At 40.9% G+C, this 16741-nt stretch overlaps 1 protein-coding gene across 8 annotated transcripts in view; it reads right to left on the reverse strand.

The window, feature by feature from the left end:
* UTRN (utrophin) overlaps positions 1–16741 on the reverse strand; it is a 943118-nt gene that overhangs the window by 6085 nt on the left and 920292 nt on the right. For all 8 annotated transcript variants that reach the window (XM_089654601.1, XM_089654598.1, XM_089654599.1 and 5 more), the window contains 3 exons: positions 9215–9320; positions 6536–6622; positions 1279–1301 (listed from right to left, as the gene is read on the reverse strand). In XM_089654601.1, the coding sequence (XP_089510727.1) occupies positions 1279–1301; positions 6536–6622; positions 9215–9320 (216 nt within the window). The remainder of the gene's footprint in view (positions 1–1278; positions 1302–6535; positions 6623–9214; positions 9321–16741) is intronic.

Genomic DNA, 16741 nt, shown 5'->3' on the forward strand with positions numbered 1-16741 from the left:
CTGCTGAACATAAGTATTTGAACACCTAAGAAACAGCAAGAATTCTGGCTCTCAAAGACCTGTTACTGTACCTTTAAAAAGTCCACCTCTACTCCACTCATTAATCTAACTTAGTAGCACCTGTCTGAGCTCTTTAAAGACACCTGTCCACCCCACAGTCAGTCAGACACCAACTACTACCATGGGCAAGACCAAAGAGCTATCAAAAGACACCAGAGACAAAATTGTGGACCTCTACAAGGCTGGAAAGGGCTACGGGGCAATTGCCAAGCAGCTTGGTGAAAATAGATCAACTGTTGGAGCAATTGTTAGAAAATGGAAGAGGCTAAAGACGACTGTCAGTCTCCCTCGGACTGGTGCTCCATGCAAGATCTCACCTCGTGGGGTATCACTGATGATAAGAAAGGTGAGGAATCAGCCCAGAACTACAAGGGAGGAGCTGGTCAATGACATGAAGAGAGCTGGGACCACAGTTTCAAAGGGTCTTCAAACATGACAACGACCCGAAGCACACAGCCAGGATAACCAAGGAGTGGCTCCGTAAGAAGCATATCAAGGTTCTGGAGTGGCCTAGCCAGTCTCCAGACCTAAATCCAATAGAACATCTTTGGAGGGAGCTAAAACTCCGTGTTGCTGAGCTACAGCCCGAAACCTGACAGATCTAGAGGAGATCTGTGTGGAGGAGTGGGCCAAAATACCTGTTGCAGTGTGTGCAAACCTGGTCAAGAACTACAGGAAACGTTTGATCTCTGCAAACAAAGGCTTCTCTACCAAATATTAACACTGATTTTCTCAGGTGTTCAAATACTTATGTTCAGCAGTGCAAGACAAATAAATTCTTTAAAAATCATACAATGTGATTTCCTGAATTGTTTTTTAAATTCTGTCTCTCTTAGAGTGGGAATGCACCTACAATGTGAATTTCAGACCCCTCCACGATTTCTAAGTGTGACAGGTAAGCGTTACACTTTTTTGTTGGATACTGTATGATGTTGAAGCCTCTGTGTGAGAAATCAGAGTGAAAGGCACTTTTCAATAAAACTGGTATAGAAAGCTCTTAAAAAGGAAGTTGGTTACTGGAATGCATCCTTAAAAGCTCTACTCTTAAATCATCACACTACACAGTATATGATGCCACATTGTGAATATCTTATTGTATGAAACATTACAAATCTATTTTAAATTCAAAATAAAATATGTACTTGAATAAAGAGCTGCTGTCTAGCATAAGACTTTTATTTTATATTTTATAGAAGGTAAATAGAAAATTAATCATACCTGCTCTCTTCTAGAAGCGCTCGCTGTAAAAAAAAACAAAAAAAAACATTAATGATTACACATGTTGTAAGGAACTGGTTGAGCGGCATTAAAAACAAGAATATGAATAACTGTGCAATTTATTTCTCTTTGCGCTGATTAAACTACCCATGCGTAATTTTTCCATTATAGATTTGGCTTCCACATGTGAGGTCTCAAAAATATGTGCTCCTCACAATGCAAGCGATTATAGATAAGGAAAAACTTATATTGTGCTTGATGATGGCAGATTTGATATTTACTCAAGACCAATCCCTGTTCTGAGGCAGGCAAGGAAATCCACTTAATCCCTTGCATAGCACCAACCGCACAGCCTAACCTTTCAGATGAATAAATACATAGGGCTTGCAAATCAGTGCCAGCATTACCAACATGGGCAGTGGAATTTAAAATGAATAATAATAAGACCAACATTTTCACATGTTCCTGGCACTATCACAAGAAGCTAGCGGAAAGCAACCTTAACTTATCTAAAGTGAGTAGTAAATATTAGCAGAAATAATCCTTGGAAAGGAAACCGTGTATAGAAGAATCAAACCATTATCTCAAGAAATGTGAAATCTACTGTACATATCAGACATTGTCTGCAGGTACGCTAATCTCTTGCATGTTTTCTAATTTATATTTATTTTGGTACAGTTGCTACAACACTATATACAGTATTTACCTTCTCAGGAATTGCCCTTTAAAGAAAGATTGTTAAGCTCTAGTTGGCCATATCTGACATGACAACATGACAATAGTTAGGGACATCTGATCTACGTATTATGTGCCTAGCATTGAGATAATTGAACATATAAACAAATGTGCATAAAGTACCTACATTAGCTTGACAAGCCATCTTCTATAATGATTATTAATTAAATACAGTTTAAACAGAGTTAAATACATGAACACAGCCAAATATCTGAGTTACTTTGAAAGTTTGCCAGTCATTCCTTTATTGTGTCAAAAATACTATAGTTAAAACTGTCCATGTATGTGTTTCAGATGGTTCAATGCACTGTTTAACAGAGCAAAAATACAAAATAGAGTTTCATTCCAATGTTGGAAAACTGATTTGAAAAGAAAATAACGTTATCTACTAAACCTTTTATCCATTCTAAAAATAGGCAGAAGTGCATTCAATAAAACAAGTAAGCTTATAAAGGGAGAGGAAAGATTGGCATGATGAAGCTGTCTTCCCAAATGTTTAAACTATAAAAGTAATCCACTCACAATTAAAATCTTTGCCCAGCAAGCATCTAGACAGAATGTCACTGATGATGGTCATTGGCTTCCATAAACAGCAGAGACGGAATCTTGGACCCAGCAATGGAGCACACTGATGTTTATGGAAGCCAGTGAACACCATCAATAATATTCTGCCTAGATGCTACTTTCACAAGGATTTAAAAAAAATTAATAAAGACATTGTGCAACAAATAATAGGACAACATATCCTGTATTTCAGGTCATATGTCAGAGGAATTTGTCGGGGCAAAAACTGGGAGACAGGGGTTTTAAGGTGCATTTATTAACAAGAGTTAGAGAACATTCTGTAAGCAGGGGACATTTTCATGACAGAAAATACGATGCACAGTTCCTCATGCAGTCTAACAAGTATGGGAACCCCCTTAATAGAACTCTCGGTGCATGGCTGAAGTTAGTGGTAATCAACAATTTCTTAACTTAGCAGGACCAAGGCAGAGGGATCTTAACTGCGAATGGATTACCATGCCAAAGAACTCTTTTTGTCCCCTTATCTCTATAGTTTAAAAGTGTTCCTCTCCATATTACTAAGTGCTGCAAGCCATGACTGGTTGGCTCATGCTTTCCTTTTTGGACTTGGGATACTTTTGCATGCAGCTGATTTCCAAGTGTGGTTTCCCAGGCACACAAGAAAGATTCTATCAACTTTACTTGAATGAAGAAGCATTGTATATGTTGTGGTATCATTCTCAGTTCAATGCGCACAACAGTGGCATTTGAATATTTTTTTTAACAGATAAGCATTCTGTGGTGCTTTCCAAAGTTTACAAGAGTAAGCCTGTAGGGTCTGGACTTCAAAAGAACCTTGATTTTTGTTACTAGGTATTGATGAAAGAAGGCTATATACTGGATGAGCAGTGTTCATTCTTTTGTCCCCACTACTGGTCTGACATATCAATGAAAAACTCATACAAGTCTGTCAAGAAAGACATTAGGTAAGGAATGGTGTCTAAAGAAAGCTAACAATATTTCATGCCGTTATCTGTGACACATATCAGCTTCAAAGTCAAAGTGGTTGTAAAGCCAGGTGTTTTACCTTCATGCATCCAATGCATGAAGGTAAAAACCTTCTCAATCCAACTCCCCCTCCCATATTCTTATCTGAGCCCAATCTCAATCTAGCGACGTGCACAAGAGCCAAGGCTCTCTCTTCTCTCTCACTCCTCATTGGCTTAGATACAGCAGCGGGAGCCATTTGCTCCTGCTGCTGTCAATCATAGCCAGTGAGGAGGGAGTGGGGGGGGTGGGGCCAAGCCGCGCTTTGTGTGTCTTCTGGATGCACAGGTCCACCCGGGGAGTAAGTACACATGGGTGTCCCCCATAGCAAGCTCCTTGCTGTGGGGGCACTCAGTTGGGAGGGCAGTAGCACCAATGGGGGACCCGAGAAGAGGAGGATCAGGGCTGCTCTGTGCAAAACCGTTCCGCAGAGCAGGTAAGTATAACATGTTTGTTATTTTAAAGCATTTTAAAACAATGTATAATTGTTATAAAGTATTTTAAAACAATGTATAATTGTTTTTTAAACACAAAAAATAGTGTATTATCTTTATTGATATTATTTATTTATAGATCTCTGCGGCTAAACCCTTGTCATTTTAATTTATTCAGTAGATTATTACTCAAATTTTTCCCTGCTGTGACTGTTAGCTGTTTACTGAGTTTTTAGCTGAGCATAGACATTAATGTTTGTCATACTTGCAGACATGATTACCCTACTTAAGATGTTTATTTTATTACAGATGTCAAATAAACATGCTCATTCAGATTGGCCTTAGGTGTGTGTTTATTTCTGAGGAAGTGGGAGGGAGTAAACAATGTAGAAACCTCTGATTCAAGAACCTTGCAACACCATAAAAATCTGGAAAATGCAGGGGGACAAATCAATGGAGATTTCTCTAGCCAATACAAAATATACACAATGGGATTGATTTACTACAACTGTGCAAAATATGGCGCAGCTGTGCATGGAAGCCAATCAGCTTCTAACTTCGGTGTGTTCATCTAAGCATTGAAAAGAAAAACCTTGAGGTTGATTGGATTCTATGACGAACTGCACCAAATTTTGCACTCTCCAGTTTTAGAAAATCAACCCCTATATGTCCCACAAAAGCAATGGGACAAAATAACACATCGCAATCTGTTTTCTTCGCTGCTTGCCACACTAAAGTATTCAACTTAGATGCATAAAGTACATTAAGGTAAACTGATAATTGGTAGTACTAGTTAAAAGTTTTCTACTAACAGCTATACACAAATAAAAGGTTTAAATAGGGGAACAAATATAGGAAATGTTAAAAATACCAACGAACACAGGGTTACCAAAGCTCTTTAAAGACATTTTATTTTATAGTTATGACAGAATATGTGTTGCCACTTTCACCCCCTGGTCCTAAGCTAAATCCCTACTACACTATATTGCTGAAAGTATTAGGACACCTGCCTTAGCATAAACTTTAATGGCATCCCAGTCTTAATCCATAGGGTTCAATATTGAATTGGACCACCCTTTGAAGCTTTAACAGCTTCAACTCTTCTGAGAAGGATGTCCACATGGTTTAGGAGTGTGCTATAGGAATGTTTGATCATTCTTCCAGAAGCGCATTTGTGAGGTCAAGCACTGATGCCAAATGAGAAGGCCTGGCTTGCAGTCTCTGCTCTAATTCAACCAAAGGTGTTCTATCGGGTTGAGATCAGGACTCTGCACAGGCCAGTCAAGTTCCTCCACCACAAACTTGCTCATCCATGTCTTTATGGACCTTGCTTTGTGCACTGGTGCGCAGTCATGTTGGAACAGGAAGGGGCTATCCCCAAATTGTTCCCACAAAGTTGGGAGCATGAAATTGTCCAAAATGTCTTGGTATGCTGACGCCTTAAGAGTTCCCTTCACTGGAACTAAGGAGCCAAGCCAAACCCCTGAAAAACAACCCCACAAAATAATCCCCCCTCCACCAAAGTTTACACTTGGAACAAAGCAGTGAGGCAAGTACTCTCCTGACCACGTCCATTGGATTGCCAGAGAGAGAAGCGTGAGTCGTCACTGCAGAGAACAAGTCTCCATTGCTCTGTTGTTCCCAGTTCCTTTTACTTTATTATAATACCACTAACAGTTGATCGTGGAATATTCAGGAGCAAGGAAATTTTACGGCTGGACTTATTGCACAGGTGGCAACCTATCACGATGCCACACTTGAATTCACTGAGCTCCTGAGAGTGACCCATTCTTTCACAAATGTTTGTAGAAGCAGTCTGCATGCCTAGGTGCTTGATTTTATACACCTGTGGCCATGGAGGTGACTGGAACACCTGAACCCAATGATTTGGAGGGGCATCCCAATACTTTTGGAAATATAGTGTATATAATGCAAAGTATTTTAGAATTGAAAATTAGACGTCAAGCCTTGCCTCTGATCCATCCAAATCCCACATTATTTTACATTATCTAAACAGTCCCCTGCCTCACGAAGGTATCCTGTTGTGACTTAGCTTGAAGATCTGTGGTGTGCTGGCAAATATCTACACTGTGTCATGCTTGATCCAGTCTTCAGCTGGTGGTTGCTGTAGCACTCAGTACCCTAGAGTCTTTCCCAAGAACGAATTTGATGGGAATATGGATTGTTCCCTGCATACAGAAGACAAATGCCTTTCATAGCCCCAAAAGTGGGGAAATTTCACAAATATCTGCACTGTTAGCAGATATGTGGTTCATAAACTACCCCATTCCAACACGTCTATGTTCTTTCCTGAAAAAATCTATAGGACTCAAGTTTCAAGCTTGGTTTTACAAAGCAGATTAAGACTCTGACCCACTCACTTTCCAATACAATCTTCTAATTAAATCGAATCTTGCTCAAGCATGACACCATTTTAATGAAACAGTGCAACTGAGAAGCTTTGCAATTTTGTAAAAACAAAACCTCAACATAATACCTGGAAAAAGAGTAAAATAGTACGTATTAGTAGCACTTACAACTGCTGAGTGGAAATGTGCTGTTTATTTGTTCCATAACATCCATCAGGTCTGTGCTGGTGTTATGAGGGGAGGATAGTATGTCATCTGTAAATACATTAATCAAAGTAGGAAAGTTTCAAATGAAATGTAACAATTCCTCAAAGCAGAAGTCTATTAAAGTTCCACGGGTATGCAATGTTAATACTGTAACATTTGCTATGCATGAGTAATAACCAAGATGAGATTGTCTCTAGCAGAGGCTTCATAATTACTGCTTGGAGGAGAATTAAACTGATTCTATTGGGATCACTTACAATATGTAGGTCTCTGCTGGGTAAGACGAGCCTATGTAATAAAAGCAACAGCTCCATTTCACAGATGAATGATCAGCCTCTTGACGCTGCAGCCTATATGATGCAACTGGTAGATATTTTTTTTACCCTTTACAGTTGATATCCATAAAATCATTTTTACTCAAATTTGTTTCTAAATTGTTAATTCTTAGTGCTCATTAGTTTAAGGGCTCATGCACACAGGTTTACTAGAGCATATAACATTAAATATGTCCGTATTTCAGCATTTCAGCTGCCTGGAAAAATGAATTACAAGACACATCTGTACACAGCTCTGAGCACACACACATACACGTATGGATGGGACACAGGCAATCTATGTCCAGTTGCATATGTCTGTATGCATGTTTACACTCTGAGCTGTGTATACACGTGTACAGCTGTATCTTGTAATTCATTTGGACAGGCAACTTTACACAACACCCATGGCTTAAATATGGCCATGCTTCACATTATTTGCCCCTATACATCCATGTGCATGTGCCGTAAGATAGAATCAAACCTTCATGAACTAATTTTTTGTCTTACCGACTGATAATTACAGCACCCTTTTTGCCTCTTTAAACAGTGAAATCAACGATGTTGCAGAATAAAGTTACAATAACAAAGAGAAACATGGCACATAGATCAAAAGACCAACCTAATGCAAAATGAGCAACTTTTTATCCCTATATTTTCTGACCTTGGTGATGTGGGATTTTCTGCATCTAAATGTATTAAACAATGGATTATGTAATGCTATAAGTGTCACTACAATTAGTGATCAAGGCCACCCAGTAAGTGAGTAGTGGTGTTGGGCAGTGACACACCCTACAGGAGGAAGGAGAGAGCCCAGGAGCAGCTCTGTGAAAAGGCCGCAAGACCCTGCGACAATCTATTTGACAACTATCACAAGTGCCTGTGATCAATGATACAATCTGTGTTAGATATCATTTTCTACAGAAACTCAAAGGATATTAAAAAGGAAATTTGTTGTCTGCTAGACACTGCACTTTTAACTGTACACTGTGCTTACAAGTCATGTTACAAGTCATGTAGCCGGCAGCCATCAGAGTGGCCTCCGCATAATGCAAAAATAATACTACATGATAGGAGAAGAACTTAGCTCTCATTCACACTTGACTTTATTTCTAACTCTTGCCGAACGCCCCTATAACGTTTGTCAGGCGTTACACAGGCGCTTGGGAAGCATTTTTAACGCTCCTCAATTGCTCCCCAAACGCCCTATGCGCAGTTTTAAGGTGTTTGATAGGCGTTTGCCAAGCGTTAAAACCGCACCACAAATGCCTATAATGAAGTTAAATGGTATTAACATTCCGCAGAGGACTCGCAAACTCCTCGCAAATGCCTGCCAGGCGTTTGAGGAGCAGCACCATAGACTTAAATGGGAGGCTTCAACTCCTCTTGACCTGACAGTTTTGCCACGACGCAACGCGACGCTAACGCTTCAGTGTGAACAGCATTGTGTGCTGCCATGTGCAGAATTTTCATAGACTACCTGACGCCTGCTGACAAAGCTAGTGTGAAGGTAGCCTTAGTTACAAGATTTTGACAGGTCATATGACCTTTCCCCCAGCCCTTTTTTCCCGTTCATTAAAATTAATGAGGCTTCACATGCTTTGTCATTCCCAGGCATGCAAAAGTGAAGGGCACATTTGTAAAACACACCACTACAAGTATGCCTGTGTATTTTTAAAAAAAACATTTAGTGCGGGGTGCAGGAAGGCGTTTGATTGCATGCCTTCTTGCACCGCAGAAAAAACATGATGCAGTTTAGGAGATGCGTAGGGGTAACATTAATCCTAATGACACCCCCATGCACTGGAAGCCACAGCACGATTTTCCACACTGGGAACTGCACTCTGTGGATTCCCTGTGGTCGCATTTTCTGAAAATATGCAGGGACCTTTTCCCTGCACTTTCAGTGGGTACAGCAGCCCTTCAGGTCTCAAAAGTTTGCATTCAGGATTGACTGTGAGACTATCACAGAAACCTGTGTCAGTCAATACCCTACTTTCTTTGTGCATTACACAAACTAGCCATGATACAGAATGAAGTCTCATCAATGCGGATCCCACTATTCTCTCATCAATACTGCACGCTTGTTGGAAACTGGGATTTTTACAGCTGATGCATTCTGCAGCTAGTAATCAAAGAAAATTCAAATTTCAAATGCACATAACCTGCCTTTATTTAAGATTTCAGCAATATTTATCAGAAATAAAGTTTTACTTAAAAGCATACCGTATGTGCTCATTATGAAACTTGAAGTGCATAGGTGGTCTTTGTAACCGGACATACAGTGTATAGATAGATATAGATACCATTTAGATCAGGCTCTTACCTGTGTGTTGAAACTGTGAACTGTAGTGGTCAGCTGTATATTGTGGGGCCGGCGGCTGCATTAATGTAGACACAGAGACTCCATTCACCCTGGATTCTGAGTCAGGCTATGAACAAGGTAAATAAAAGCCATGTCAAATGATAATGTAAGTTAGAGAAAATAAATAAAATCACCCATTTCTGTAGAGACTCCTTCCTGCACTACTATGTTCATTAACCACTTCAAGTCTTTAAATGACAATTGCGCGGTCATGCAACACTGTACCCATATTAATTTTTTAGCATTTTTTGAGACAGATAAAGCTTTATTTTGGTGGTATTTATCCACCACTGGAATTTTAATTTTTTTTGCTATGTAAATGAAAAAGTCCAAAAATTTTGAAAAAAAGTGTTTTTCTTATAAAATTTATAAAATAATATTTCATCATAAATCTTGGCCAAAATTTATTCCGTTATCTTTTTAGTAAAAACTCAAATTAGTTTATAACCAAAAATTATAATTTTTAAACCTTTTTTTTACATTTTTATTTTTTTTTTTATATTATTATGTTTTTTTTTTTACATACTGTCACCCTAGCGGTACAGTGTCACAGAGGTCCCATAAGACGATCGGTGTTCAACTGTGTCTGGAGGACACATGTCAGGGCATGCTCCTAATCAGACGACGGATGGTGCCCTGGGGGCATCACTGAGCTCCTGGACAGTCTGAGGTGTAACCTGGCTGCATTGAATGGACCAAAACATGATATCCCAGAGGTGTTCTATTGTATTTAGGTCAGGTGAGTGTGGGGTCATTCAATGGTATTTCATCCCGATACCTAATGGCAATCAGGGTGCCATTGTCTAGCCTGTAGAGGAGTGTGTCCCTTCATGGATATGCCTCCCCAGACCATCACTGACCCACCACCAAAATGGTCATGCTGAACGATGTTACAGGCAGCATAACGTTCTCCACGGCTTCTCCAGACCCTTTCACATCTGTCACATGTGCTCAGGGTAAACCTGCTCTCATCTGTGAAAAGCACAGGACACCAATGGTGGACCTGCCAATTCTGGTGTTCAATGGAAAATGCCAATCGAGCTCTATGGTGCCGGGGAGTGATCACAGGGCCCACTAGAGGACATCGGGCCCTCAGGCCACCCTCATGAAGTTTGTTTCTGATTGGTCAGAGACATTCACATCAGTGGCCTGCTGGAGGTCATTTTGTAGGGCTCTGGCAGTGCTCATCTTGTCCCTCCTTGCACAAATGAGCAGATATCGGTCCTGCTGATAGGTTAAGGACCTTCTACGGTCCTTAGTAGTTACAGCTCTACCAGCTCTCCTAGAGTTACTGCCTGTCTCCTGGAATTTCCTCCATGCTCTTGAGACGGCGCTGGGAGACACAGCAAACGTTCTGGCAATGGCACGTATTGATGTGTCATCCTGGAGGAGTTGGACTGCCTGTGCAATCTCTGTAGGATCCAGGTATTGCCTCATGCTACCAGTAGTGACACTGACCCTAGCCAAAACAGACAGAAAAGATGAGTAGGGAAAAAAATGTCAGTGGCCTCCACCTGTAAAACCATTCCTGTTTTGGGGGTCATCTCATTGTTGCCCATCTAGTTACCTGTTGTTAATTTCATTAACACCAAAGCAGCTGAAACTGATTACCAACCTCCTCTGCTACTTAACTGACCAGATCAATATCCCAGGAGTTTAAATGACTTGATGCTATACTCTGATTAAAAAGTGTACCTTTTTTTGAGCAATGTATTTATGGATGTTAACAAGAGTGGGTACTGGTGACATTCCATGTTTATATGTTCCTGAGAAATTTAATTCAACATCATGACCTGCCAGTTTTTCATTTCTGATTCTAAATGATCACAAGCCATAAAGTATCAAGGGAATGTCTAAAAAAAGAAAGTCTAAAAAAAGAACAACTTTACTGAAGGCTTGTTACACTGCAAATGAAAGTTACTAGATGCAGATTACTTCAATGAATAGAGATCAAATGGTGAAGCAGTTTGTTCTTAACGGGGCCATAGACTTAGGGATTCTTATATACCAAACACCCTTCAGCTCCTGTTTTGGAAGATTAAATACACTTTAATTAAGTCACTAAAAAGCTGTTAGTAAATTCAGCAACCAATGCTGCATGAACCTTGTCGAACACCTGCTGGAGCTTGCTAACATTTGGTCTAAAGTAATAGCCAGAATTTCAGTTATCAATTACAAGTAAGATACTGTCTGTCAAACCAACAGTTTTCATTTTTCTGACTCCCCCTAGACCATAGTTTTTGCCCTATGGGTCCTGCCAGTAGATCTGTTGTTATTACACTTCCTGTAATAGGCCAAGCTGTCAACCACTGGCAGTTACAGTGTTAGGGCAACCAAAAAACATTGACAGGGGTATTTACAATTGTCAGCTTTCATTTATATTGCTTAAATCTTTTTTCCCAAAAAGAAAAAAAAAGTTGTTGTAACGGCTTAGCAGCAGTTAGACATTATATTATTTGTCTCTTACTTCAAATTATTTTAAAACTATAGGTCGGTTTAAAACTACCCTGTCACAGTGTGGCAATACTGATTTTACTGCAGAATGAACAGCGTTGTCACAATAATACAGGAAGTAGAAGAATAATGGATTTACTGGCAGGATCCACAGGTAATAAAACTACATTACGGGAGGGACATGGGAAAATAAAAAAAATGCTGCTATTAACACACTACATAATTTATGTTATTTTTTAATAGGTCCATAGTTTCAACCTACCGTATTTTCCGGCGTATAAGACGACTTTTCAACCCCTGAAAATCTTCTGAAAAGTCGGGGGTCGTCTTATACGCCGGTGCGAGCCGGTGTCAGGGCGGCACTTTTTCGAGGGGAGGCGCGGCGCCGCCCCCCCTCCTCCTCCAGCGGACACTAAGTACAGGGGTGGACAGAGGGGCTGCTGTACCTTACCTGGCTCCGGTCCCACGACGATCCGGTCCAGGAAGCGCGGCTGCTCCTTCTTTCAGTTCGGCCGCTCGATAGTCACGCGGCCGCGCGGCTCTGCCTCCTCACAGGCGACCAATCACCGGCGAGGAGGTGGAGCCGAGCGGCCCCGCGAAAATCGAGCGGTCGCACTGGAAGAAAGAGCAGCCGCTCCTCTCCCCCGCTGACACTAACGATGGGGCATTATTCCTCCTCCACACTGACACCAACGATGAGGCACTGTTCCTCTCCCACTGACACCAACGATGAGGCACTGTTCCTCTCCCACTGACACCAACGATGAGGCACTGTTCCTCTCCCACTGACACCAACGATGAGGCACTGTTCCTCTCCCACTGACACCAACGATGAGGCACTGTTCCTCTCCCACTGACACCAACGATGAGGCACTGTTCCTCCGCCACTGACACCAATGATGAGGCACTGTTCCACCCCCACTGACACCAACGATGCGGCACTGTTCCTCCCCCACTGACACCAACGATGAGGCACTGTTCCACCCCCACTGACACCAACGATGGGGCACTGTTCCTCCCCCACTGACACCAACGATGAGGCACTGTTCCTCCCCCACTGACACCAACGATGAGGCACTGTTCCACCCCCACTGACACCAACGATGAGGAACTGTTCCTCCCCCACTGACACCAACGATGAGGCACTGTTCCTCCCCCACTGACACCAACGATGAGGCACTGTTCCTCCCCCACTGACACCAACGATGAGGCACTGTTCTCCCCACTGACACCAATGATGGGGCACTATTCCTCCCACTGATACCAATGATGGGGCACTATTCCTCCTCCCCCACTGACACCAATGATGGGGCACTATTCCTCCTCCCCACTGACACCAACAATGGGGCACTATTCTCCCCACTGATACCAATGATGGGGCACTATTCCTCCTCCCCCACTGACACCAATGATGGGGCACTATTCCTCCCACTGACACCAATGATGGGGCACTATTCCTCCCACTGACACCAATGATGGGGCACTATTCTCCCCACTGATACCAATGATGGGGCGCTATTCCTCCCACTGACACCAATGATGGGGCGCAATTCCTGCCACTGATACCAATGATGGAGCGCTATTCCTCTCACTGACACCAATGATGGGCACTATTCCTCCCACTGACACCAATGATGGGGTGCTATTCCTCCCACTGACACCAATGATGGGGCACTATTCCTCCCAGTGACACCAATGATGGGGCACGATTCTTCCCACTGACACCAATGATGGGACACTATTCCTCCCACTGACTAATGATGGGGCACTATTCCTCACACACTGACACCAATCATTGGTGTCAGTGGGAGGAATAGTGTCCCATCATTGGTATCAGTGGGAGGAATAGTGCCCCATCATTGGTGTCAGTGGATGAAATAGTGCCCCATCATTGGTGTCAGTGGGAGGAGTAGTGCCTCATCATTGGTGTCAGTGGGAGGAATAGCACCCCATCATTGGAATACCATACTGAAATACCATACCATATTGAAATCAAATCTGATGTTTTTTCATTTTTATTTGGTGTGCGTTGGAAGAGGGGTAGTCTTATACGGCGAGTATAGCTCAAACCCTATATTTTAACAGGAAAAGTAGGGGGTCGTCTTATACGCCGGAAAATACGGTAATATCCCCAAAACTGGAGTAGAAAGTTGCCTTAAAAGCTTCAAAAAAGCTACTTTAAAAGACCTGGATTCTTTCTTAGATACACATAATATAACTGGATACTAACATTTATAGGTAAAGTTGATCCAGGGAATATCTGATTGCCTCTCGGGGGATCAGAAAGGAAATTTTTTCCCAGCAGGAGAAAATTGGATCATGCTTTGCTGGTTTTTTTTTGCCTTCCTCTGGATCAACTGTGGGTATAGGATTATAACTTTTTTTTTTATGGTCGAACTGGATGGACTTTTGTCTTTTTTCAGCCAGACTAACTATGTAACTACTTAAATTCTGCTGAAAACTTTAACTATGCTTAGTAAAAGCTTGCTGTACATAGTGTTCTTAAACATGCTAAAAGTTGTGTGTACAAGGTCTTGATTTTAATTTACGAGCAACACTAGTAGCATAGTTACATAGTTAGTCTGGCTGAAAAAAGTCCATCCAGTTAACCCATTAAAAAAAGTTATAATCCTATACCCACAGTTGATCCAGAGGAAGGCAAAAAAACCCAGCAAAGCATTATCTAATTTGCTCCATATCTATTAATGTTAGTATCCAGTTATATTGTGTGTATCTAGGAAAGAATCCATGCCTTTTTTAAAGTAATCCACTGAGCTGGCCAGAACTCTTGAGTGAGTCTATTACACATTTTCACAGCTCTTACTGTGAAGAAACCTTTCCGTGTTTGAAGATGAAATGTCTTTTCCTCCAGACGTAAAGAGTTCCCCCTTGTCCTCTGTGATGACCTCAGGGTGAATAACTCTACATCGAGTTCACTATATGAACTACTGATGTATTTATACATGTTGATCATATCCCCCCTTAATCTCTTCTCAAGAGAGAATAAATTCAGTTCCTGTAATCTTTCCTCATAGCTGAGCTCCTCCATGCCTCTTATCAGTTTGGTTGCCCTTCTCTGTACTTTCTCCAGTTCCCCAATGTTCTTTTTGTGAATTGGTGCCCAAAACCAAACTGCATATTCCATATGAGGTCTTACTAATGATTTGTACAGCGGTAAAATGATATCTCTCTCTGGAGTCTATAGCTCTTTTAATACAAAAGAGGATTTTGCTTGCTTTAGAAACCAAAACTTGGCATTGCATGACATTATTAAGCTTGTGATCTACCAGAACACCCAGATCCTTCTCCACCATTGATTCCCCCAGTTGTACTCCCCCTAGTATGTATGATGCATGCATATTCTTAGGCCCCCAAGTGCAGAACCTTACATTTATCAACATTAAACCTCATTTGCCACATAGTTGCAAAGTCAGCTTGTAAATTGAAGATATCCTGTAAGGACATTATTCCACTGCACAGCTTGGTGTCATCTGCAAAGACTGAAATGGTATTTTTAATCCCAGACCCTTTATTGTTTATAAATATATTAAAAAGTAAGGGTCCCAACACTGAACCTTGGGGTACACCACTTACAACCCTAGACCATTCAGAGTATGAATCATTAACCACTACTCTTTGAATACAATCTTTTAGTCAGTTTTCTATCCATTTACATATGGATTTTTCCAAGCCTGTAGACTTTAACTTACACATTAGCCATGTATGGGGGAACTCTGTCAAACGCTATTGCAAAATCCAAGTATACCACATCCACCACCATCTGTCCAAGGTTTTTCTCACCTCCTCATAAAAAGAATTCAGATTTGTTTGACAACTTCTGTTTTTCATGAATCCATGCTGTCTGTTGCTTAAAATATTTTTTTCCAGCAAGAACTCATCTATGTGGTCTTTTATTAAACTCTCCAGTATCTTCCCAAATATAGAAGTTAAACTAACAGGTCTATAATAACTTGGTAAAGATTTTTACCCCTTTTTAAATATTGGCACCATATTGGCCTTAAGCCAATCCAGTGGTACTATGCCAGTCATTAAAGAGTCCCTAATAATTAGAAACAATGGCTTTGAAATGACACAGAGCTCAATTCTTTAAGGACCCGTGGGTGTACGCCATCCGGTCCAGGTCCTTTATTCACCTTTATTTGGTCTAAATTTTTTGGATCATATCAATTGTGAGCCAATGTGGATCATCTGGAGCTGTGTCAATACCTTGCCCATTATGTACAAGAGCTCCCCCATGCTCCTTTGTATACACAGAACCGAAGAAGGTATTTAATAAATTTGCCTTCTCTTTGTCCCCAGTCACCCAATCTAGATTATTTTGTAAAGGGCCTACATGTTCAGACTGGACCTTTTTACTATTAATATATTTGAATAATTTTTTGGGGTTGGTCCTGCTATCTTTTACAGTCTGTCATTCATTTTCAATTTTTGCGGCCTTTATTTCTTTTTTGCATATTCTGTTATATTCTTTGTAATGTTTAAACAATGATAACGTTCTTTCATTTTTATACTTAATAAAAGCTCTTTTCTTATTATTTCTAGCTTTTTTAACTTTGTCCGTAAGCTACATAGGTTTGATTTTTAGCCTTTTAAACTTGTTGCCCATGGGAATATATTTTGCAGTGTGTTCACATACAGTCTTTGAAGATCTCCCATTTCTGTGTTGTGGTCATGGATGCCAATATTCTCTCCCAGTCTAAGTCTTGGAGAGCAGCTCCCAGCCTTGGAAAATTAGCTCTCTTGAAATTAAAAATGTTTTTATTTTTCCTGTATGTGCTTGCTGTTTACAGCAAACAATAAATTAAATCATGTTATGGTCGCTGCTACCCAGATGTTCTTTTATATGCACATTCGTAATAAGCTCTGCATGGTTTGAGATTGCCAGGTCCAGCAGAGCATCATTCCTAGTTGGGGCCTCTATGAACTGTACCATAAAATTGTCCTGTAGTAGGTGTAGAGCAGTGTTTTGTATTAGCCAACAGTAAAAGAAAGAAATATAATTTCCCACTGATT

Source organism: Staurois parvus, unplaced genomic scaffold (genome assembly GCF_062004578.1).
Source record: "Staurois parvus isolate SC_StPar_1 unplaced genomic scaffold, SC_StPar_1.0 ptg000780l, whole genome shotgun sequence".
NCBI classification, from domain to species: domain Eukaryota; kingdom Metazoa; phylum Chordata; class Amphibia; order Anura; family Ranidae; genus Staurois; species Staurois parvus.